At 39.3% G+C, this 24,579-nt stretch overlaps 1 protein-coding gene and 1 pseudogene across 2 annotated transcripts in view; both read left to right on the top strand.

Annotated features, from left to right (window-relative positions):
• TDRD5 (tudor domain containing 5) overlaps nt 1-24,579 on the top strand; it is an 85,158-nt gene that overhangs the window by 45,416 nt on the left and 15,163 nt on the right. Inside the window, exons 6-13 of one of the 2 annotated variants that reach the window (XM_055418803.2) lie at nt 5,179-5,332; nt 6,344-6,552; nt 7,651-7,871; nt 12,251-12,463; nt 13,162-13,228; nt 18,663-18,863; nt 19,359-19,517; nt 23,978-24,142. In XM_055418803.2, the coding sequence (XP_055274778.2) occupies nt 5,179-5,332; nt 6,344-6,552; nt 7,651-7,871; nt 12,251-12,463; nt 13,162-13,228; nt 18,663-18,863; nt 19,359-19,517; nt 23,978-24,142 (1,389 nt within the window). Of the gene's footprint in view, nt 1-5,178; nt 5,333-6,343; nt 6,553-7,650; nt 7,872-12,250; nt 12,464-13,161; nt 13,229-18,662; nt 18,864-19,358; nt 19,518-23,977; nt 24,143-24,579 lie in introns of those variants that run through there. The other variant, XM_088845032.1, reaches the window with a different exon arrangement.
• Nucleotides 2,654-3,405, top strand: LOC148775106 (serine-threonine kinase receptor-associated protein pseudogene; annotated as a pseudogene).

Here is a 24,579-nt window from a genome sequence, read left to right as displayed (position 1 = left end):
TGATTTTGGAGCCCAAAAAAATAAAGTCTGACACTGTCTCCACTGTTTCCCCATCTATTTCCCATGAAGTGATGGGACCAGATGCCATGATCTTTGTTTTCTGAATGTTGAGCTTCAAGCCAACCTTTTCACTCTCCTCCTTCACTTTCATCAAGAGGCTTTTTAGTTCCTCTTCACTTTATGCCATAAGGGTGGTGTCATCTGCATATCTGAGGTTATTGATATTTCTCCCAGCAATCTTGATTCCAGCTTGTGCTTCTTCCAGCCCAGCGTTCCTCATGATGTACTCTGCATATAAGTTAAATAAGCAGGGTGACAATATACAACCTTGATGTCCTCCTTTTCCTATTTGGAACCAGTCTGTTGTTCCATGTCCAGTTCTAACTGTTGCTTGCTGACCTGCATACAGGTTTCTCAAGAGGCAGGTCAGGTGGTCTGGTATTCCCATCTCTTTCAGAATGTTCCATAGTTTATTGTGATCCACACAGTCAAAGGCTTTGGCATAGTCAATGAAGCAGAAATAGATGTTTTTCTGGAACTCTCTTGCTCTCTCCATGATCCAGCGGATGTTGGCAATTTGATCTCTGGTGCCTCTGCCTTTTCTAAAACCTGCTTGAACATCTGGGAGTTCACGGTTCACATATTGCTGAAGCCTGGCTTGGAGAATTTTGAGCATGACTTTACTAGCATGTGAGATGAGTGCAATTGTGTGGTAGTTTGAGCATTCTTTGGCTCATGTTAATAATTATGACATATAGGGGGGTAATTATGAGATCGCCTAAATTGGATATATAAGGATATTCTAACTGCATAAATTGAGCCTGGAACATCTTATCATTCCAGACTACCAAGGACTATTAAAGATTAGGTTCACATCAGGAAGACTTAGGAATCCACTTGAAGTGTTATTTCAAGTTTCAGTAAGGATAATAATTACAGTGGTTTGAAGCCCATCCAATATTTTTAATTTTGTGAATTCATATGATGTTAAAAACTAATTGGTTATCATGGAAGATGATAGAGAACTAATTCATTTTCTTAAAAAATGGTAAACAAAGAGAAAGAGCCAGGCACTTATCCTGGCTTTCCTGAATGAACTGGTAGAAATGGGTAACCAAATAACAGATGAGGGGACCATATCTCTATAAAATATTCCAACTAAATAATAAAAAAGAATCAATAGAGTTAGAATATCACTGTATTAAAACTTTCAATGAATAGTAAATAGGCATTGACTAGTAATGGCTCCGATAACAGCACCAACATAGAGACAACCAGACATTATGTGTTCTTTTTAGAATACGATATCACCAATAGTTTTGTTAAAGAGGTGGAGTATGAGTCTGATCAAGCCTCTGGGTCCAGCTACCAATTTGCAAAAAATAGAGTTTGCACTATGAAAATAATCATCTGCAAAATCTACTCTGAGAAAATTAAATCATGTAATATGTTTGAAGGCATAAATATAAACTCTTAGGAAAACATAAGATAACTAAAATGGATTGGAGGTGGGAGAGAGTGGAAGTAGAAATAAATGTCAGTTGCTTCCTTACTTATGGTGGGAGTATATAGAGAAGATAGCATAACAAAGGCTTTAAGACAATATGTCTGATTTATCAGTTGGTGGACTAAACTAATTTACTAAAAGGTTCTGAGGATCACAAAGCAAAACTCACCTATGTTTCATGTACTGATTTGGAAATATCTCTGTATTAATGCACTAAAAAATATAACAGTTTTAATCTATTATGCTGAAGGATGATCTGTATTTAAGTTTTGACAATTTCTGGCAAGTTTCACACAAGAATCTGCTGGTGATGGTTTCCACATGAAACTGCTAGCAGTGGTTACCTCCAAGGAGGTGCTCTCCTGGTCAGCTGAGAAATGGCAGTGGACTGGAGACTTAGTTTTTGCTATATACCTTTAAAAAACTTCCGAGTATCACTTATTAAAAAAATCAATAACTTATATTTAAAAAAATCCTTCCCAGCCTAGTCTTATGTTCAGCTGAATTGCACATTCATAGTACTAGGCACTTACAGAGAAGGTAAAGAAACCCTTAAAGAGACTAATGAACATAAAAAGGAAAGAAGCTATAGTATGTAATGTACAAAGAAGTAGGTAGAGGTACCAAATCTAATTCATTACTACCCTTCCTCTGTCCTCTACCAATTCTTTTTCTCTCAGGATATTCATGATTGGCTATATAATGACCGTTTTAAACTATGACTTGACTGATACTGGCATCATATTTGCAAGTGTCCTGCTACTGCTGCTGCTCCTAAGTTGTTTCAGTCATGTCCGACTCTGTGCGACCCCATAGACGGCAGCCCACCAGGCTCCCCCGTCCCTGGGATTCTCCAGGCAAGAACACTGGAGTGGGTTGCCATTTCCTTCTCCAGTACGTGAAAGTGAAGTTGCTTAGTGGGGTGCCATCGCCTTCTCCGTGCAAGTGTCCTGGGAGAAGTCATAAAGAGTTGACTTGGATCTGAGAGCATTACACCAACAAGAAGTATGCAGTGCAGAAATCCCGCCCTTTGGGCTTGGAGGCAGTGACTGAGAAGGTGGAGATAGAACTGGCAGGGCCAGTGAGTACCAAGCCCCTTGAGCCCCTGAGGGTAACTGAGTTGGCTGGTATGCTGACAGCCATGTGATGCAGCAGGTCGGTGTTCAGCATTCAGGATGCCAGGATGCCTGCGGGGTGCTGTTCGTGTCCATGTTCTTCAGGTCCAAGGACGATGACAAGATGGTCTTCCTGACAGAACCTAAGGAAACCAATGGTCGTACCTCTGGTATTAAAAAGGCTCTGTGGTGCTGTGATCCTTTCAGCTGGTGATAAAACTGTTCTACTTTGGGCTCACACTACTATGACAGAGGTGAAATCTCTTAAGTTTTGATGTCTTATTAGAATTCCCAAGGGAATGCCTGGTAATAACGTATGGACCATCTGTTGCTTTTCATAGTGCAATAAGTTTGGACTCAAATCCTTTGAAGTTCCTGCAACCATCAGTTCTGCATCTCTTCACCCTGAGAATTTCTTGTAGCAGCAAGTGAAGATTTTAAACCTTATAAATATGATTATAGTAGTGAAGATGAATTAGAATCCTACAAAGGACACTTTGGTCCCATTCACTGTGTGAAGTTTAGGTCTGATGGAGAACTCTATGCCAGTGGTTCTGAAGATGGAACACAGAGGCTGTGGCTGATTATGGTAGGAAAACCTATGGTCTTTGGAAAGGTGTGCTTCCTGAAGATAGTAGTGAGCTGGCAAAGCCGAGGATCAGTTTTTCAGAGACAGCGGAAGAAGCGATAGAAGAAATTGTTTCAGAGAATTCAGATTCCATCTATAGTTCAACTCTTGAGCATCAGACAGATGGCACAGATGGTACACAACTTACAGACTAAAACAAGCAGAGAGAAGCATCAGCCTCCGAGTTACTCTCTGCTTAAGGTAAACATGAGCAGTAAATAACGAGGAATATGAATAAGCTCCAGTGCTGGAACTTACCAACTTGGTTATACCTATGAGTGGAAACATAGGAGTATCAGATTAAGACAGATGGAGTTATACTCTTGTAGTCTGATGGTCTGTTGTCTTTTTAATGAATATGTGTAAGCCAACATTCAGTTTCTCTTATTACAGTTAGATTTCTGGTAGCTGTTTCTGTTATTATGAAGAGGGAAAATGTATTGGCTTATTTTTCTGACTCTTCCCTTAAAGCAGAAAGTTGGGTTTGTTTGTTTGCTTTAGTTATAAAAAAGAGGGAATGCATGATAAAGCAACAGGTTTGACATCTCTTTCATTGTGCACTACTCCTGAACATCTAATTGTTTTGCCTTGTCTCAATAAAATGCCTCTAAAACAAAGACATCACACCCTTTGTCAAGGGTCAGTCCTTTAAAACTGTTTGCACTCTGTGTTCCTCTGATCCGCTCCAAGGTGATTAAGTCAGGGCAAGGATTTATTTCCTGCCAACACCTAATTAGGCTTCCCAGGTGGTGCAGTGGTAAAGAATCCTCCTGCCAATGCAGAAGAAGCAAGGGACGTGGGTTCAATCTCTGGGTCGGGAAGATCCCCTAGAGGAGGAAATGGCAACCCAATCTAGTATTCTTGCCTGGAAAACTCCATGGACAGAGGAGCCTGGTGAGCTACAGTCTGTGGGGTTGCAAAGAGTTGGAATGTGACTGAACCCACCCGCACAACACCTAATCAAAAGGAAGAGAGCAAGAAACATGGTTAGCTCAACTGCTTTACCTTGGTTAGGGAGACAAAAGATTTAAGAATTCAGACATTTTCGTAGGAGATCTTGATTAACAAGGAATTTCCAGGTGGCTCAATGGTGAGAAATTCACCTGCCAGTGCAGGAGACACAGAAGACGTGGGTTTGATCCCTGGGTCAGGAAGATCCCCTGGAGGAAGAAATGGCAACCCACTCCAGTATTCTTGCCTGAGAAACCCCATGAACAGAGGAACCTGGAGGACTACAGTCTGTGGAGTCACAAAGAGTCGGACACAGCTGAGCAACTGAACACACACTCACTCAATTAGCAAGGACAAACTTAACTAATTCACCGTGCAGTTTAAACCAGACATATTTGTTATTTATTTTATATATATTCTCTTCTGTCCCTATTTGGTACAATTCTTCTTTTTTCCAAGGTAAGAAAATCAGTGTGCTATAGAAAATGCACTTACACTTGCCTATTTATCCCAACTTCAAGGGTGAAATAATAAGCATAGTTTTAAGGAAACATTTAAAAATAGTATTACTTTATTGCATGTGAAAAGTGGTAGTGAATATTCTTTCTGTGAACATAGAGAAATATCAACAGTTTTATTATGATTTCTGTATTTTGTGTGTTCCCCTCTTTTTTAAAAAACTTTTGCTTTATAATCATACATTGTGAAAAATGAGAGGTAAAAAATGTCTTCTAATTTTGTTTTTAATTACCATATGCTCTAAAAGGAACTTGAAGCTGGCCTAGAAGTTTATGGTGAGGGATTGTAGGTTGCTTGGTTTGTATTATATTCACATAGACGCAAGTGTTTATTGAAGGCCTGAATTTACTCAACCCTACAAATTTAGTTTGGAGTCCAAGTCCAAATTAAAGCATTGTCCACGAAGCATCTGTATATGTTATAGTCCCGTTTTGTTTTTTTGTTTGTTTTTGTGACAGTTAATTTTTAAAGAGCAACTTTCACCCAAAAAACTGGGCTTCTTAAATGTAATAGAGCTTGTTGGAGCACTTAGCGACATTCTCCATATTGAGTTCAGGGAAGGAGAACAAGACTTGCTGGTGTTTGATGCTGATATGAAGCCTCTAGCATCTGGTGAGTTGTATTACAGTATGATGCAAACCTGATGTCTAATTAATCTCTGTAAGGACGAGGAAAAAGAAAGTATCATTTAGGTAACAATCTTAATTGTAACCACATCAACCGAACAGATCACATGTTAGCCTTGAAAATGTTTCATATATAATGACCTCCTTCCTGATGCTGTATGTTGTAATAAGGCTGCTGTATTAAAATCTGAGTTTTTTAAGTTTATTTCTTCATGGTTTAGATTTTTTAATAATTCTGAAGAAGTAAATTTTCTGAAATGATGCTCTCATGGGGAAACACTAGGTAATTCAGTGGCTCTTAACTCAGTTGTTGAGCACTGAGTAGTGGGTAATTCTTTTATGTAACTACATTATAGTCCATTTAAACAGTCTCCTATCAATGGACATGTAGAGAGTATCCCTTTTTTAGTATTATAAAATATACAGTGTTTAATATCCTTGTGCCTACATCTTTGTATAGTTACTAGTGTATTTCTTTAGGAGCTACTATGGTTTTATGCCTATCTGGAATCCATTTTAGTGTGTCAACCTCTTATAATTGTCATAAACATGTAAATTTGAACAAAATATGTGATTGGTTTGGGAGTTCCCTAAAAATCAAGAGATTGTATAATGGAATACTAAGTGGTTGCCTGCATTGAGGTTCCGTTGTACATTAGTAGTACAAGTAGTTATATTGTACATTAAGCAGCAGTGAATGTTCTCAGCTAAAATTGAACAAGAAATAAATTGAAATCAGGATGTTGAAAAATAAAACCTTTCACCAAAGTTTAAAAACCCTTACCAGACGTCTCTTCCAACCTCCGCCCCCAACATAAATAATGTAAGATTTGCTCCCATCTGGAGCTTCCCTTGTGTCTCTCCACACTGAAAGGCCTGCAAAGATAGGTTCATATCTATCATCATCTGCCCAGTGCCTGGCACATAGACTGTGCTTAGTAATAGTTTACAGATTATTTTAATAGATACACATAGGCTTCTCTATTGGTCATTTCAGATGGAGCTGTGTCATCAGTCAGAAAGTCATGTTTAGTTCAATCAGATAAGAAAACAGAAGCCAAAGCTTGTGTGTCCAGTCCCCCTAGAAATTCACTGTCTACTGCTGTTATCAAGGAGACTACTTGGGATTGCCCTTCAAAAAACCATAAGGAACCAGAACAGAAGATTTTTAAGAAGCCTAATCTGGTGGTAAAACCTTTGCAGCTGGTGAGTATGGTTTGGTGTGTGTTTTCATGTACTGGAGATTCAGCATTATGAAAAGTGACTGAATGAGTGTTTCTGTAGACAAAATTTCTGTTTGAGAAAAAGTCTTATTTCTGGACATATGATTTCTTAGACAAGACCGGAAATTTGGTCTGAAGTCATCTTAGACAGCTTTTATACTGGTTTTCAGTCTTTTATGTAACTCGCTTTCCTTGAGTCTCATTTCAAAGTTTTCAGTTGGCTTTGAAGACTTGACTGTTGTTTGAGGATGACGTTGATTGACAGACATTGATTCTCTGTCCATGTGTTTCTGTAGGCCTGAAAACCCTTCAGGGCTTCAGAGGGAAGAACTGAGAAGCTTGGCTGTAGCTGTATTCTCAGTACTGCTGCACGTTGCCCCTGCACCTAGCCTCAGTTGTAGGGTGCTTTTCTCTTTTATTAGATCTCCACACACACACTTCTCCGCTTTAGTGTTCTCATCTCCTGTTAGTTATTTTGTCATTAAGAAATTAGTTGCTTCCTCTTCTTCCCTTTTGCCCTTTATACCTGGCTTCCTTCATGGAAGGAAAACATTTTGTTTGGAGAGCCTGCTGTATTTTCTAGAGGATGATAGAAAAGCCTAAAGGAAAATAGTGTGTTTTAGAATGAAAGTGTTTGAGAAGCCCCATTTTTGGTTGGAAGAGTAGTCTGAAATTTAATCCATTCTTTAAAGTTGCCTTTGTTGGTAGGATTGGTTAGGATGAGGCTGTATCTTATTTAGGCTGTAACTTAGTTCACCCTAAGCACCATGTTTTCAGTGTTTTACAGGGCAGTTGTGTGCGACACACTTTTAACTTTCTTTATGTACTATAAGACAGTACTTTTTATACTTTAAGGTAGGTAAGGATCATCTTGGAAATTGTTTTAAAGGCATAACTGTGGGTCTCACTTCCAGATATTCTGAATCACTGAATCTGGGCTAAAGCCTAAGAATTTTCATTTTTATAATTTGCCAGGTGTTTCTAGTAAAGGTAACTCATGAAATATACTTTAAGAAACATTGCCAAAGTTTGACATGTCAAAGATTTATAGTGGTGTCTTTTTTTTTTTTTTAATTTGTAGCAAGTAGAAATTAACAAATCCCAGCTCAACTTGGCAATGGCAAATCATGACATCCCACCAGATGCTGTGCAGGACAAGAAGTTATGCAGACTGCCCCCATTAGACACCAGTACCCTTGTGGGTGTCTTTGTGGAGTATATCATCTCTCCTAGTCAATTCTACATCCGAATCTATAGCAGGGATTCATCAGAGTTACTTGAGGACATGATGATTGAAATGCGGTAGGAATCTGTTATTTTCAATGTATTTTTCATGTACCTTGTTAAGTCACTTCTCAAATATTTTGGTCTCAGGGGTTTTAAAAATTAAGCACTCAGGAGAGCCTTTGTTTATCAGTATTTATCGTACCAAAAATAAAACTGCGAAATGTAAAATATTGTTTAAAAATCATGATAAGTTCATTTTTCTGAATATAAATAATATTTTTATGGCAAATAGCTGTAGTTGGCTTACTAGAAGAAAGTTGTATTTCAGTATCTGCTTCTGTCTTTAATTTCTTGAGATACATTCTTTTGGTGAAAGTTTATGAAAACATCTGGCCTCGAATAGGTACATAGTTGGGAAAAAGAGTATTTTAACAGCCTTTTCAGAAAATTGTGAATACTCTTTTGATAGTATATGAAAACTTGACAAGTAGTGGTTTCTTAAGACTAGATGTAATATGGGTTTCTTAAGGTTAGATGTAATATGAAATTTGAACTTTTAAAACTCTACTATGTTAAAATCCATTTTCTAACTTTGCACTTTGAATGGATCCAGGATTAGCTATATAATTGGAGGCTCCAGTGCGAAACTGAATTACTAGATAAATACTAAATAAATCTTGTTTAAAAATGAAGAATTTCAAAACAGCAGTAGCAGAGCATTATTAGAGTAAGCATTCAGTTCAGTTCAGTCGCTCAGTCGTGTCTCTTTGCGACCCCATGGACTGCAGCACGCCAGGCTTCTCTGTCCATTGCCAACTGCCAGAGCTTGCTCAAACTCATATCCATTGAGTTGGTGATGCCATCCAACCATCTCATCCTCTGTCACCCCTTCTCCTGCCTTCAGTCTTTCCCAGCATACGGACCTTTCCATTGAATCAGTTCTTTGCATCAGGTGGCTGAAGTATTGGAGCTTAAGCTTCAGCATCAGTCCTTCCAATGAATATTCAGGACTGATCTCCTTCAGGATGGACTGGTTGGATCTCCTTGCTGTCCAAGGGACTCTCAAGAGTCTTCTCCAACACCACAGTTCAAAAGCATCAATTCTTTGGCACTCAGCTTTCTTTATGATCCTACTCTAACATCCATACATGACTACTAGAAAAACCACAACTTTGACTAAACGGACCTTTATCAGCAAGTGAAGTCACTCAGTCATCTCTGACTCTTTGCAACCCCATGGACTTTAACCTACCAGGATCCTCTGTCCATGGGATTTTCCAGGCAAGAGTACTGGAGTGGGTTGCCATTTCCTTTTTCAGGGGATCTTCCCAACTCAGGGATCGAACCAGGGTCTCCTGCATTGCAGGCAGACGCTTTACTGTCTGAGCCAGCAGGGAAACCTTGCCGAAGGTTTGTCGGCAAACCTTTGTAATATTCTGCCTAGGTTGGTCATAGCTTTTCTTGCAAGGAGCAAGTGTCTTTTAATTTCATGGCTGCAGTCACCATCTGTGGTGGTTTTGGAGCCCAAGAAAATAAAGTCTGTCACTCTTTCATTGTTTTCCTATCTATTTGCTATGAAGTAATGGGACTGGAGGCCATTATGTTAGTTTTTTGAATGTTGAGATTTAAGACAATTTTTTCACTCTCCTCTTTCACTTTCATCAAGAGGCTCTTCAGTTCCTCTTCACTTTCAGCCATAAGGGTGGTGTCATCTGCATATCTGAGGTTATTGATATTTCTTCTGGCAATCTTGATTCCAACTTGTGCTTCATCTAGCCGGCATTTCACATGATGTACTCTGCATGTAAGTTAAACAACCTGGGTGACAGTATACAGCCTTGATGTACTCCTTTCCCAATTTGGAACCAGTCTGTTGTTCCATATCCAGTTCTAACTGTTGCTTCTTGACTTGCCTACAGATATCTCAGGAGGCAGGTCAGGTGGTCTGGTATTCCCATCTCTTTAAGAATTTTCCACAGTTTGTTGTGATCCACACAGTCAAAGGCTTTGGAGTAGTCAATAAAGTAGAAGTAGATGTTTTTCTGGAACTCTCTTGCTTTTTCTGTGATCCGATGGATGTTTGCAATTTGATCTCTGGTTCCTCTGCCTTTTCTAAATCCAGCTTTAACATCTGGAAGTTCTTGGTTCATGTATTGTTGAAGCCTGGCATGGAGAATTTTGAGCATTCCTTTGCTAGTGTGTGAGATGAGTGCAATTGTGCGGTAGTTTGAACATGCCTTGGCATTGCCTTTCTTTGGGATTGGGATGAAAACTGTCCTTTTCCAGTCCTATGGCCACTGCTGAGTTTTCCAAATTTGCTGGCATATTGAATGCAGCACTGTGCAGCATCATCTTTTGGGACTTGAAATAGCTCAACTGGAATTCCATCACCTCCAGTAGCTTTGTTCATAGTGATACTTCCTAAGGCCCACCTAACTTCAGACTCCAGGATGTCTGGCTGTAGGTGAGTGATCACACCATTGTGATTATCTGGGTCATGAAGATCTTTTTTGTATAATACTTCTGTTTATTCTTGCCTCCTCTTCTTAATATCTTCTGCTTCTGTTTGGTCCATACTGTTTCTGTCCTTTATTGTGCCCATCTTTGTATGAAATGTTCCCTTGGTATCTCTAATTTTCTTGAAGAGATCTCTGGTCTTTCCCATTTTATTGTTTTCCCCTATTTCTTTGCATGGATCACTGAGGAAGGCTTTTTTATCTCTGATTGCTATTCTTTGGAACTCTGCATTCAAATGGGTATCTTTCCTTTTCTCCTTTGCCTTTAGCGTGTCTTCTTTTCTTAGCTATTTGTAAGGCCTCCTCAGACAACAATTTTGCCTTTCTTTTTCTTGGGGATGGTCTTGATCACTGCCTCCTGTACAGTGTCACAAACCTCCATCTATAGTTCTTCAGGCACTCTTAATTATCAGGTCTAATCCCTTGAGTGTGTTTGTCGCCTTGCACTCTATAAGGAAGCACAGAGACCTTCTAAGTGTGGACTCAGTGGAACTGACCCTCAGTTTTACCACCAGTTGTGATTTTAAAACATCATGCATTAATCTCTTGGAAAATACTGGTGCAGGGAGTTACATACATCTTCCAAATGTGGATGTTTCATCACATGATACATTTTTAAAAAATCACACTCTTTAGTATCTCTGATATCATCAGAAGAGTATTATGTATTAGGAAACTGTCAAGCTCAAGGTGCTAGATGTAACATTTCGAAAATTCTGATTTTAATTGGAAACGTTTGAATTTTAGCATTGACAATAAATACTGTAAGTGTTTTCCTGGAAGTGAAAAGCCCACTTCATTCTTGAGAAAGTGTGTGTCAAATACCCAAATCTGAATAAACATAGTTTCTGAGTGGACCTTTCAAGCAAAAATGTGTTTAATAGTGTCTTATTCATCTTCCAACTAAAAACTATACTCCACACGCACATACACACACACAGAGCAGCTAGTTCAGTTCACAACTGAAATCCATAAGTGCTTTTCCTTAAGGCAACTTACGAAGTATTTTCCTTGTACTTCCCTTTTTGTTACAGAGAATATTGAAAAGATAGTCACTCTGTGTTTGAGATTTAATACACTTAATAATTTTTATTGCTTTATCCTGGACATCCTTAAGTGAAGTTAGCCTTTTTTTTTCTTTTTTAAAAAAATTTAATTGGAATGCATGACAGTGAAAAATAAATGACTACTAGTACAGTTGAATGCCGCTGGCTTGATTCAGCAAAGGCACCTGGAGTTTTACCCTTTTGTAAAACTTTGTAAAAGCAAAGGCACCATTCCTTTTATACCATCAATGCAAATGTTAACCTAGTGAAAAGAGCAAATAATTATTTTCATAATAATACAATATGTTAAAATAGCTTTGATCTTACGAACTTTTTGAAAGTGTGTCAGGAATTTGTAAACTGTACTTGGAGAACTACTGCTCTAAATTATCTTTTCTCTGTTGAACAATGATGTCTTTTGTTAGTAAGCACTGTGTAAAATGTTTATGTTTTCATTCACTAGATTTATTCTTGAATAGCAATCTGATTTTTACATTGGTGTTACATATAAGAGTAATTTATTTTGTATCTCTCCAAAAGCATACTGTTTTTTCTAAGTCGACTGTATCACTATATTATATGTATTATATATTATATATATCACCATATTATATACTATATCACTATATATATATGTATGCCAAGAATACTTGGTATAATGTTACATAATGATCACTTAGTAAATTTCTATTTGAAGAAGTTTATTGGTAAAGAGAAAGGATTTAGATATGAAAAAGAAAATTAATTGGTATCAATAATAAGCATTACCAAATCAGAAAAAGTGAGAATTTTTCTTTGCCTTTTGCCAAGTCTTTCCTGCTCTTGATACATCAGTAAAAATGATCTTTAATTGTTTTCTTTTTCTATGGATTTCTTTTATGGAATTCTGCAGGCGCTGTTATTCAAATCAGTTGGTGTCTGATCGATATGCCATGCCAGAGTGTTTTATCCAGCCAGGACATCTCTGTTGTGTAAGGATTTCCGAGGATAAGTGGTGGTATCGGGTCATTATCCATCGAATTCTCGGGAAACAGGAAGTTGAAGTGTTCTATCCAGATTTTGGAAACATTGGAACTGTTCAGAAGTCTTCCCTGAGGTTCCTCAAGTGAGTTAATAAATTCATTAAGAACAATTTAGGTTTGAACCATAATGCTGGAGCTGTGGGGGAGTGAGGACCTCTCTTCCTCTTCTCGTGCCTCCCTCCTTTCTACCCCTTTCTTCTTAGTGCAGGTTTGGCAAATGGTCATTTAGTTTCACAGTTGGATTATAGTCTCTGTGTTTTCTCTCACATGATTGTGAATCTGAATGGACCATGGGACTAAATTTCATTCTCTTATTAAGAAAATGTTGCTTTGGGTCATGATAAGAGTTGCATTTATATATCATGAAGTTTGGACTGTTTCCACTTATATTTTAATTTCATGGTTTTCAAAGACTGTTATGTTTTACAGATTTCTTTCTTAGACATTAGTGTGAAGTGTTAAGACATTTCATTTAAAAATGCATGCATTAAATACTCTTAAATGGTGTAAAAAACTTAAGAAGTGGAAAAGACTTGAACCACAACTACTGAAGCCTGCATGCCTGGAGCTTGTGCTTCACAAGAGAAGCCACCTCAGTGAGAAGCCCGCACACTGCAGTGAAGAGTAGCTGCCACTTGCTGCAACTAGAGAAAGCCCACATGCAGCAAGAAGATCTAGTGCAGCCAAAAATACTTAATTTTTTTTTAAAGAAAGGGATAAGAGATTCCATAAAATGCAGTTTTAAAATATGATTAAATATTCATATATTTGTCTCTTGAAGGTGCTGCTACACAAAGCTTCCTGCTCAGGCTATCCCTTGTTCTTTGGCGTGGGTGAGACCAGCACAGGTATGTTTGTTTGCTTCCCACTTAATCAGCAAACATTTGATGCCAAGAACAATTCTAGGTGCTCAGGATAAAAAAATAAAACATGAAAAAGAAAGTCATTGTAGACAGTATGGGAGAAAAGCATGTAGACAAAAATAATTGTACTGTGTCTGATTTCCTAGGGAATTTTATAGTGTTTGAGAAATACAGAAGGAACAGCCCTCGTTTCTGTTCAAGGTAATCAGAGACGGTGTCTTAAATGAGGTGACATTTGCATGAAACTTTGAAGGAAGATTAGCACCATAACTGAGCAAACAAAGACATTCCAGGCAAAGGAAGAGTAGCATGAAATATCTCAAATTTGAGGAATGTTAAGTGGTTCTGTTTGGCTATGTATAGTGGGTGATCTGGAGTTGGTGCATGGCAAATGATGTCAGAGAAATAGGAGACTAAGGTGGAGACCTGTGGCCATGTGCAGGAGTCTGGACATTGTCCTTTATTTTTTAAGAAACTTTTTATTTTGTATTGGAGTATAGCTAGTTAACAAACAATGTTGTGATAGTTCAGATGAACAGCAAAGGGACTCAGCCATACATATACATTTATTCATTCTCTCCCAAACTCCCATCCATCCAGGCTACCACATAACATTGAACAGAGTTCAATTATCTTAGGTTAGTTTGGTTATCTGTTTTAAATACAGCACTGTGTACTTGCTGGATGTTGTCCTTTAGTTTCTGGGGAGCAACTAAAGAGAACTGCCACAATCAGAAATACATTTTTTTAAAGAATTCTCTAATGACATTGTTGTGGGAGATGTTTGGCATGGGATAGAACAGGAGCCATTTTCATCTGTATCAGTTCAGTTCAGTTCTATCACTCAGTCATGTCCGACTCTTTGCAACCCCATGAATCACAGCACGCCAGGCCTCCCTGTCCATCACCAACTCCCGGAGTTCACTCAAACTCATGTCCACAGAGTCGGTGATGCCATCCAGCCATCTCATTCTCTGTCGTCCCCGTCTCCTCCCACCCCCAATCCCTCCTAGCATCAGACTCTTTTCCAGTGAGTCAACTTGTCGCATGAGGTGGCCAGAGTATTGGAGTTTCAGCTTTAGCATCAGTCCTTCCAATGAACACCCAAGATTGATCTCCTTTAGAATGGACTGGTTGGATCTCCTTGCAGTCCAAGGGACTCTCAAGAGTGTTCTCCAGCACCACGGTTCAAAAGCATCAATTCTTCGGCGCTCAGCTTTCTTCACAGTCCAACTCTCACATCCATACATGACCATGGGAAAAAACATAGCCTTGACTAGACGGCCCTTTGTTGGCAAAGTAATGTAAGGTGCTGTCAAATTGTGGGTTTGATTTGCATTTCCATAATAATTAGTGCTGTTGCGCGTCTTTTCATGTACCTGTTGGCCATTTGTATATTGTCTTTGGAAAATGTCTCTTCAGTTTCTTTGCTGCTGCTAAGTCGCTTCAGTTGTGTCCGATTCTGTGCAACCCCATAGACAGCAGCCCACCAGGCTCCCTGTCCCTGGGATTCTCTAGGCAAGAACACTGGAGTGGGTTGCCATTACCCATCTTCAAACCAGACTGTTTTTGTTGTTGTTGAGTTGTATGGGTTCTTTATATGTTTTGGATATTAACCTCTTATCAGATATATCATTAGCAGAAATCTCCTATTTGGTAGACAGAGTTGTTATATTGCTAGTGTCCTTTTCTGTGCAAAAGCTTTTTAGCTTGGTGTATTCTAAAGGAGATCAATCCTGGGTGTTCATTGGAAAGACTGATGCTAAAGCTGAAGCTCCAATACTTTGGCCACCTCATGCGACGAGTTGACTCACTGGAAAAGAGTTTGATGCTAAGAGGGATTGGGGGTGGGAGGAGACGGGGACGACAGAGAATGAGATGGCTGGATGGCATCACCGACTCAATGGACATGAATTTGAGTGAGCTCCAGGAGTTGGTGATGGACAGGGAGGCCTGGCGTGCTGTGGTTCATGGGGTCACAAAGAGTCGGACACGACTGAGTGACTGAACTGAACTGAGTCCCTTTTATTTATTTTTGCTTTTGTTTTCCTTGCCTGTGGAGACATATCTAAAGAGAGATTACTAAGACTGATAACAAAGAGCATGCTGTTAAGCCGCTTCAGTCGTGTCCGACTCTGTGCGACCCCGGAGACGGCAGCCCACCAGGCTCCCCCGTCCCTGGAATTCTCCAGGCAAGAATACTGGAGTGGGTTGCCATTGCCTTCTCCAAAGCATGAAAGTGAAAGGGGAAAGTGAAGTCACTCAGTCGTGTCCGACTCTTTGCGACCCCATGGACTGCAGCCTACCGGGCTCCTCCAGCCATGGGATTTTCCAGGCAAGAGTACTGGAGTGGGGTGCCATCGCCTTCTACCTGTGTTTTCTTCTAGGAGCTTTATTTAGTCTCAGGTCTTACATTTAGCCTCGGGCTTCCCTGATAGCTCAGTTGATAAAGAATCTTCCCGCAATGCGGGAAAACTGGGTGCGATCCCTTGGTTGGGAAGATCCCCTGGAGAAGGGAAAGGCTACCCACTCCAGTATTCTGGCCTGGAGAATTCCAAAATGGTATAGTCCATAGGATCACAAAGGGTCGGACACTACTGAGTGACTTTCACTTACATTTACATCTTTAGTCCATTTTGAGTTAATTTGTGTGTGTGGTGTGAGATAGTGGTCTATGCTGTAGTTGCAGTATGTCGGCTTCTCGTTGCTGTGGCGTCTCTCGTTGCAGAGCCTGGGCTCTAGGGTGCACAGGCTTCAGTGGTTGCAGCATGAGGTCTCAGTAGTTGTGGCCCACAGACTTAGTTTGCACTTGCAGCATGTGGGATTTTCCTGGACCAGGGATCAAATTCATGTCCCCTGCATTGGCAGGTGGCTTCTTAACCACTGGACCACCAAGAAAGTCCTGTTTGGTTCTTTCTTTCTGTTTTTTTGTTAAGAGTTTCAATCTCTTTGGTGAAATATTTCTTCTGTTCATTAATTTTATTCATGAGCTCATTAAACTGCCTTTCTCACTGCTCATTGAATTTCTTCACAACAGCTATTTTGAATTCTTTAACAGTTAAATTGAAGTATTCCCTGACTTTTGTTTCTGGAGAATTGTCATTGTCTTTTTGTGGTACAGTGTTGCTGTGAGTCTTCGTGTTGTTTGATGAAGTGTTCCTGAGCTGGTTTTGAATGACAGAGTAGGAGTTTGATTTCTTCCAGTAGGTGGCGCAATCATTTAAGTTTTTGGTTTCTTTTACCTGAGCTGCCTCTGGTTGTATTTGAGAGTTGGCACTTTCCAGCCTCCACCTTCCCTGTAAGAGGTGTGGCTCCATGCCTTGTTTGTCACTGCTTTTTGTGCCACCAGGGTCTTTGCTGCCTTGCTTCTGTCATAGCCGCTGTTGTCATCTGGATTGTGGCTCTTTCCTTGTGTCAGGGCTCCCCTTGAGACACAGGACCTGCTGTGGGGAAAGGTGATGAAGGGGGTTCAGGTGGAGTTGTGGCCACCTCAGATGCTGGAGGGACAGGGTCCCAGGCCCCACTGCTGCTCCTGCCTGAGGCCATGAGTGCCAGGAATGGTCAGGTGGCCACAGTTGTGTGCATCTCCCTCCTTGTGGCTGCCAGGTTCTCTGAAGCTGTGTGTTCTACTACCTCATTCCGAGGGCCAGGACTGCCAGCATGGACTCTGCAGTTCCCTTGCTCCTCTGCATTTCAGTCCATCCCCCTTTGGGTGTGCAGATGTGTGGAATTCTGCAGTGCCCTGTTGTGCTGGGCAGAAGTACATTTTTTGAGTTGTGGATGTTTCACTGGATATAGATTGAAGGAGAGAGACAAAGGTAGTCTTTACCACTCAACCATGTTTCTGAAGTCTGAAAACTATGGTCTTCAGTTTTAATATGTTTATGTGTCGATTTATTCTTATTTATCCTACTTTGTGGTTCATTGGAATTTTTATCTGTGCATTGTTACTTTTCATTACATCTGGCTAATTCTTAGCCATTATCGCCTCAGTTACTGTCTTTTCCCTATATTTGTATTTATAGCCCCCCCTCTATTTCTCTCTTCTTGTAGAACCACAATTTAAAATATGTTAAACCTTCTCAGTTTACCTTCCTTATCTTTTAATCTCTCTTCTGTAGTAGTCTATATACATTTCTGTCTTCTATGTTGCATTCTGGGTAATTTTTCTAAATTATCTTCCAGTTTACTAATGTTTTAGAAATTTATATTTTAATTGAAGGGTAATTGCTTTACAGAATTTTGTTGTTTTCTGTCAGACATCAAAATGAATCAGCCAAAGGTGTTTATTTTTTATTTCTACCTCATCTGTTATTGAATACACCTGTTAGAGTTTTACTTTTGGTTATTAATACCCTATTTTTACTTTCTAATTTCTAATTTTAATATTATTATTATTATAGTTTTACTTTCTAAAAGTTCTCTTGATTCTTTAATTCTGCTAGATCAATGTTTGACAGATTGCAGATCTCTGCAGAAGCTTTCAAGTTAATTTTATTTTTTGTTTGTTTTTACGTGTAGTAAGTTTAGCTGTTTTGTAATTCATCTGGAAATTCAGATATCTAAAGTCTGAGGTTTTGTATTAGTTATATTGTCTTTGTGATTTGTTGTCTCTTTATATACTTTTTATCTTTGCCTATGTCCTGCTCATTGACTTTTTAAAAATTTTTTGTAAAATTGGTTGGAATATAGATTGAGTTTGCCTGCCTCCAGAAAGATTTGCATTGTCTTCTGCCAGGTACCTAGCAGTCTAGAACCATGTTAGTTCAAATGAACAACCTGAAGATTTGTGTACCACCCAGTTGATGTGAAAATTGAGCTGTAAATCCATGTGAAGGCTAATTTATTTGTTTTTTTGCATTATTCTGAGCATATATCCCTAGGGACTCAACTTAATAAACTCCTCTCCACTCCCTATCATGGGTGGATACTGGCTTGAATTTCTGGCCTCTGACCTGTAAGATCATTGAAACCAAAGTTCAGATTAGCCTGGATTAGCAGATAACCTTAAGACAAAAATAGTTCCCATTTTTCTGTTATTTTGGCCTGGTAATTTGTTACTCTTTTGTTAGTTCTCTGATGCTTTTTGGACATGTTTTAAAAATATTTTTATCTAAAGTTTTTAGTTTCTGTGGGAGGTTGGTCCAATAATCTAACTCAGTCATTTTCAAACATGGAAGTTTTTCATCACATTAAGATAAGTTTTTCCCATAATTCCATTTTCATCATTTTTCCTTTATTCTACCTTTTCTCATCCCCAAATCATAAATATCCTCAAATGTGTTATTCTGGTATTTTCATGGTTTGATTTTTCCCCTAAAATATTTAGTTCCTTAGGAATTCACTTGTATTTGTGCTTTGGTTTTTACAGTGGTGTTTGAATCTGTCATCTGAATCTCATATCTTGATTGTATTTCAGGAACATTGGACACCGAGAGCTGTTTTGCAGTTCCAGAAGCTGTGTGGTTTGAAGCCATTAGTAGGGGTAGTGGATGAATATGTAGATGGGATCCTGAACATTTTTCTGTGTGATACGTCCTCAAATGAAGATGTCTATTTCCACCATGTTTTGAGGACAGAAGGTCATGCTATTGTATGCCGAGAAAATGTGCCTTCTAAGGTGGAGCAGTCTGAATGTATTTTGTAATGTATTTTGTTAAATCTCAACCCTTCAAAGTATAAGAGAATTTAATACAGAAGGTTATTTGATTGATTCTTTAAGAAACATCTGTGACATGCCTGGCTTACTGAGTGCACAGTGCTTTCTTAATTTCACATGACCACAGAAAACTGCATTTGGCTTATTGTCCTTTAGATTGAGAGTGCTTTTATTTTAAATAATGGAGGATTCTGTCTTACCCCCAAGTATTTAATTTTCTGAAGTTTTCTTAAAGAAGAGCAGCACTCTTATTTTCTAATTATTGATAGCAGTGTCTACATCACCATTAATATTGGTGTTGATCATTTTTGTGGCTCGCAAGTACTATCAGTATGGGAAAAATTCTATTAAATTTTAGAAGATAATACATTTCTGCAACATTTGAGGATTATGGAGTGCTGTTTCCATTTTTTTTCTGAGAAACTAAACTCTTCCTCTTCCTTTTTCTTATCCTAGGGTTTCAGAGACCTCAACCCTTTAGCTTTATACACTAAATCCAGTGTGAGGCCTGAGGACATTGTCCTGAAAGAGCTGGGCTATCCTTCCCAGCAGCACTATTTTAATGAAGACCGAGAGATCAGTCCACGATCAAAAGAGAGTGACTTATATACCCTGGTAAGAGGTTTATGCAAATACTGTCATATTCTTTTTATTATTGTTAATATTTAATGAGTACTTACTGCATGCCAAACACTATAAAAGGTACTTTAAATATATTATTTAATACTCATAAAATGCTTGTGATGTAGTGACTATGTGCTTAGTTGCTCAGTCATGTCCGACTCTTTGCGACCCCAGGGACTGTATCCCACCAGGCTCATCTGTCCATGTGGATTCTCCAGGCAGGAATACTGGAGCGGGTTGCCATGCCCTCCTCCAGGGGATCTTCCCAACCCACAGATCAAACCCAGGTCTCCAGCATTGCAGGCGGATTCTTTACCATCTAAGCCACCAGGGAAGCCCAAGAATACTGGAGTGGGTAGCCTATCTCTTCTCCAGAGGATCTTCCCAACCCAGGAATTGAACCAGGGTCTCCTGCATTGCAGGCGGATTCTTTACCAGCTGAGCTACCAGGGAAGTCGTAGTGACTATAATTAACCTTATTTTAGCAATGAGGAAACTGAGGCATTTGCAAACCTGGGGAAGTTTGGAAACTACACAGTAATCTCAACAGTTACCTTGTCTCTCATCATTTGCTGGTTTAAACCTTCATTTCAGCCATGCTTTTTCCTGCATAATTTCTCTCATATACTGAATTCTGCTGCCACCTTGGTACAGTTGTGACGTTACCTGCTTGGATCCAAATGCTGTGTTTTCTTCCCTCTACACACTTCAGATGTTTCTTGAAGTGTTCTCATTTCTAACTTTTTCTGTAAATCTTGTGGCAACTCCTACCCGCAGTAATAACAGTAATATTGTTATGTATTATTCCATACCACAGTTCAGTTGCTCAAAGAGTTGTGTCCAACTCTGCAACCCCATGGACTGCAGCACACCAGGCTTTCCTGTCCATCACCAGCTCCTGGAGTTTGCGGAAACTCATGTCTATTGAGTCAGTGATGCCATCCAACCATCTCATCCTCTCTCGTCCCCTTCTCCTCCTGCCTTCAATCTTCCCCAGCATCATGGTCTTTACAGATGAGTCAGTTCTTCACATCAGGCAGCCAAAACATTGGAGTTTCAGCTTCAGCATCCATTCTTTCAATGAATATTCAGGACTGATCTCCTTTAGGATGGACTGGTTGGATCTCCTTGCAGTCCAAGGGACTCTCAAGAGTCTTCTTCAACACCACAGTTCAAAAGCATCAGTTCTTGGTCACCCATCTTTCTTTATGATCCAACTCTCACATCCATCCATGACTACTGGAAAAACCATACCTTTGACTAGACGGACCTTTGTTGGCAAAGTCTCTGCTTTTTAATATGCTGTCTAGGTTGGTCATAGCTTTTCTTCCAAGGAGCAAGCATCTTTTAATTTCATGGCTGCAGTCCCCATCTGCAGTGACTTTGGAGCCCAAAAAAATAAAGTCTGTCACTGTTTCCCCATCTATTTGCCATGAAGTGATGGGACCAGATGCCATGATCTTAGTTTTCTGAATGTTGAGTTTTAACCCAACTTTTTCACTCCCCTCTTTCACTTTCATCAAGAGGCTCTTTAGTTCTTCTTCACTTTCTGCCATAAGTGTAGTGTCATCTGCATATCTGAGGTTACTGATATTTTTCCCGGCAATCTTGATTCCAGCTTGTGTTTCATCCAGCCCAGCATTTCTCATGATGTACTCTGCATATAAGTTGAATAAGCAGGGTGACAATATACAGCCTTGATGTCCTTCTTTCCTGATTTGGAACCAGTCTGTTGTTCCATGTCCAGTTCTGACTGTTGCTTCTTGACCTGTATACAGATATCTCAGGAGGCAGGTCAGGTGGTCTGGTATTCCCATCTCTTGAAAAATTTTCCACAGTTTGTTGTGATCCACACAGTCAAAGGCTTTGGCGTAGTCAGTAAAGCAGAAATAGATGTTTTTTCTGGAACTATGTTGCTTTTTTGATGATCCATTGTATGTTGGCAATTTGATCTCTGGTTCTTCTGCCTTTTCTAAAACCAGCTTGAACATCTGGAATTTCACGGTTCACATACTGTTGAAGCCCAGGGTGGAGAATTTTGAGCATTACTTTGCTAGCATGTGAGATGAGTGCAATTGTGTGGTAGTTTCAACATGCTTTGGCATTGCCTTTCTTTGGGATTGGAATGAAAACTCACCTTTTCCAGTCCTGTGGCCACTGCTGAGTTTTCCAAATTTGCTGGCATATTGAGTGCAGCACTTTCACAGCATCATCTTTTAGGATTTGAAATATCTCAATTGGAATTCCATCACCTCCACTAGCTTGTTGGTAGTGATGCGTCCTAAGGCCCATCTGACTTTGGACTCCAGGATGTCTGACTCTAGGTGAGTGATCACACCATCGTGATAGAAAGATAACAGTGACTTGTACTGTGTGGCAGGTGCTGTTCAAAGTACTTGCACATACTAGTTAATTTAATCTTCACAACCACTTTACCAGGTTGTTTCTTTATGATCCCCATTATAGATATTTGTAAAGTGAAGCACATTAGTAAGTAATAAGTTAAATGACTTTTCAACAAATGAGCAAATAAATTGACATGTGTTCAAAGTCTCTCATATTCCTCATGGCAATAAGTACTGAGCTAAAAATATAGGTTGGGCTCAGTTTGAGAGTCACCAAATTTATTTTTTCTGGACACGACAAAGCTTTTTTCTTTGAATAAAATATGAAAATATTGTTTTGTAAGTATGTTTTATATATCTGACTTTTTAAGTTATAGGGATAATGTTATTTTGTTAGTGGACTTGCATTATTAGAAAAGATAAAAAGGAAAGGCTATTTTGCTGTACCCCTAAAACTAACACAACATTGTAAATCAATTATATTTCAGTAAAATTTTTTTTCAAAAGACCATTTGACTCCTGGGAGATTAACCTACTCTGAAAAACGTGTATGAATGTTTACTGCTGCATGTTTAAAGCAATATCAACATTTTAGATTTCATTTTAGTTTAAAGCTAGTTAAAATGAATTGGGCTTGTTTAACCTGTAAAACTTTCTGAAATCTGAATTTTTGTTAGTCCTTATTACTGGATTAGAACAGTTATGTTTCCTGACTCTTAAATAGTGAATTTTCAGCCTTAAGAGTTTTTAGAATATCTTATCATCACTGTGTTGATGTCTTTAAATAATCATGCTGCTGCTGCATCACTTGAATCGTGTCCGACTCTGTGTGACCCCATAGACGGAAGCCCACTAGGCTCCCCATCCCTGGGATTCTCCAGGCAAGAACACTGGAGTGGGTTGCCATTTCCTTCTCCAATGTGTGAAAGTGAAAAGTGAAAGTGAAGTCGCTCAGTCGTGTCTGACCCTTAGCGACCCCACGGACTGCAGCCTACCAGGCTCCTCCATCCATGGGATTTTCTAGGCAATAGTACTGGAGTGGCTTGCCATTGCCTTCTCCGTTAAATAATCATAGTTCAGTCCTAAAAATGAAATAAAGCCATCTTTTCTGCAGAGAGATGAGGCCTAAAGCTTCTCTATTGTACCCCAGCCTGTATTTTAACATATCAAGACTCCCACATGCTATATACACACTTAAACCTACCTCTGTACTCCTTTTTTGTTGTTTAGTCACTAAGTCGTATCCATTTCTTTTGTGACCCCGTGGACTATAGCCCACCAGGCTTCTCTGTCCATGGGATTCTCCATGCAAGAATACTGGAGTGGGTTGCCATTTCTTTCTCTAGGGGAATCTTCCCAACCCAGGGATCAAACCCGTGTCTCCTGTGTTGGCAGACTGATTCTTTACCACTGAGCCATCAGGGAAGCCCCTCTCTACACCTGATTCCCTCGAATCCTTGCTTTTGTTTTAGGCATCCTAACAGTTTGATTTATCTCCTTTGTTACATGTTCTCAGACATCTTCCTTCTCCAGTATCATTTTGGTCAATGTGACATCTCTGGGTTGGCTCTACACTGAAGGTTGTACTGTGATTATCTGATTGTGTATCTTCATGCTATATTTGAGTTCTTTTCGAGCTGGGCCCCTGTTACATTCATCTTTATACCCACAGAGCTACCCTGTACACATTACATAATATGAACTCAGTAATTGTTCACCTGTGCATGCGTCCTCAGTCGTGTCCAACTCTTTGTGACCCAATGGACTGTAGCCACAGGCTCCTCTGTCCATGGGATTCTCCAGGCAAAAATACTGGAGGGGTTTACCATTTCCTCCTCCAGGGGATCTTCTTGACCCTGGATTGAACCCATATCTCTTCTGTCTCCTGCATTGGCAGGCAGATTCTTTACCACTGCGCCACCTGGGAAGCCCTTGGGAATACCTTTGGAAGAATGGGAATACCTAGGGTCAGTGCATAAAGTTAGAAAATAATGTTGCATATGCATGAACCATAGTGAAAAATTGCCCCCAGAATTTATAAGCGTGTAAATTTTGGAAGCAGCATTACTACAGAAAATAAAATAATTTCTCTTTCTTATCTACTAGCAACATATTAATGATGAAAAGACTTTCAATCACCTTAGATCAGTCACCTCAGAGGAGCCATTAAAGGATTCTAAATTAAATTCTTTGAAAATACAAGATAAGAGCTATGAAGAAGATCCAAAGTGGTCCATCCCAGAGCTAAAGGATCTGAAAGAAGAAAATGAGGTAGGAGAAGGGGATATAGCTTTTTAAAAGTGTAATTAATAAATTAATAAGTGAAGGAGACTGAAGTAAAATAGTTCTTTGTGCCCTATTCATTGTGGTGCCATCGGAGCATCTCCCACAGATGAATTACAGATTCTTCAGCAATCACCAGGACCAAAGTTTCAGCAATGTAGCCTCGATCACAAAAAAGAAAAGCCATTATCTGACTTCTGGGCAATTTTGAAGAATTTGCAGTGATTAGAAAGTAGTACTGAGAAATAGTATTAGGAAGACCCATCAAGAAAAATGTTTGACAGCTCTCTTTGGAGGACATATTTTAATCAAATGTCCATGTGCTCACAACTTTTTTCTTTAAAAAAAAAAAAAAACCAAATGTTTATGTACACGCAACTTAGAGTTCTCCATAACCCCTTCCCCTTCATTTCCTATTTCACAGA

This window comes from Moschus berezovskii, chromosome 17 (assembly GCF_049115385.1).
Source record: "Moschus berezovskii isolate FMDL1 chromosome 17, NW_MosBer_1.0, whole genome shotgun sequence".
NCBI classification, from domain to species: Eukaryota; Metazoa; Chordata; class Mammalia; order Artiodactyla; family Moschidae; genus Moschus; species Moschus berezovskii.
The sequence above is the reverse complement of the archived record's forward strand: the minus strand, read 5'-3'. Positions and strand labels throughout refer to the sequence as shown.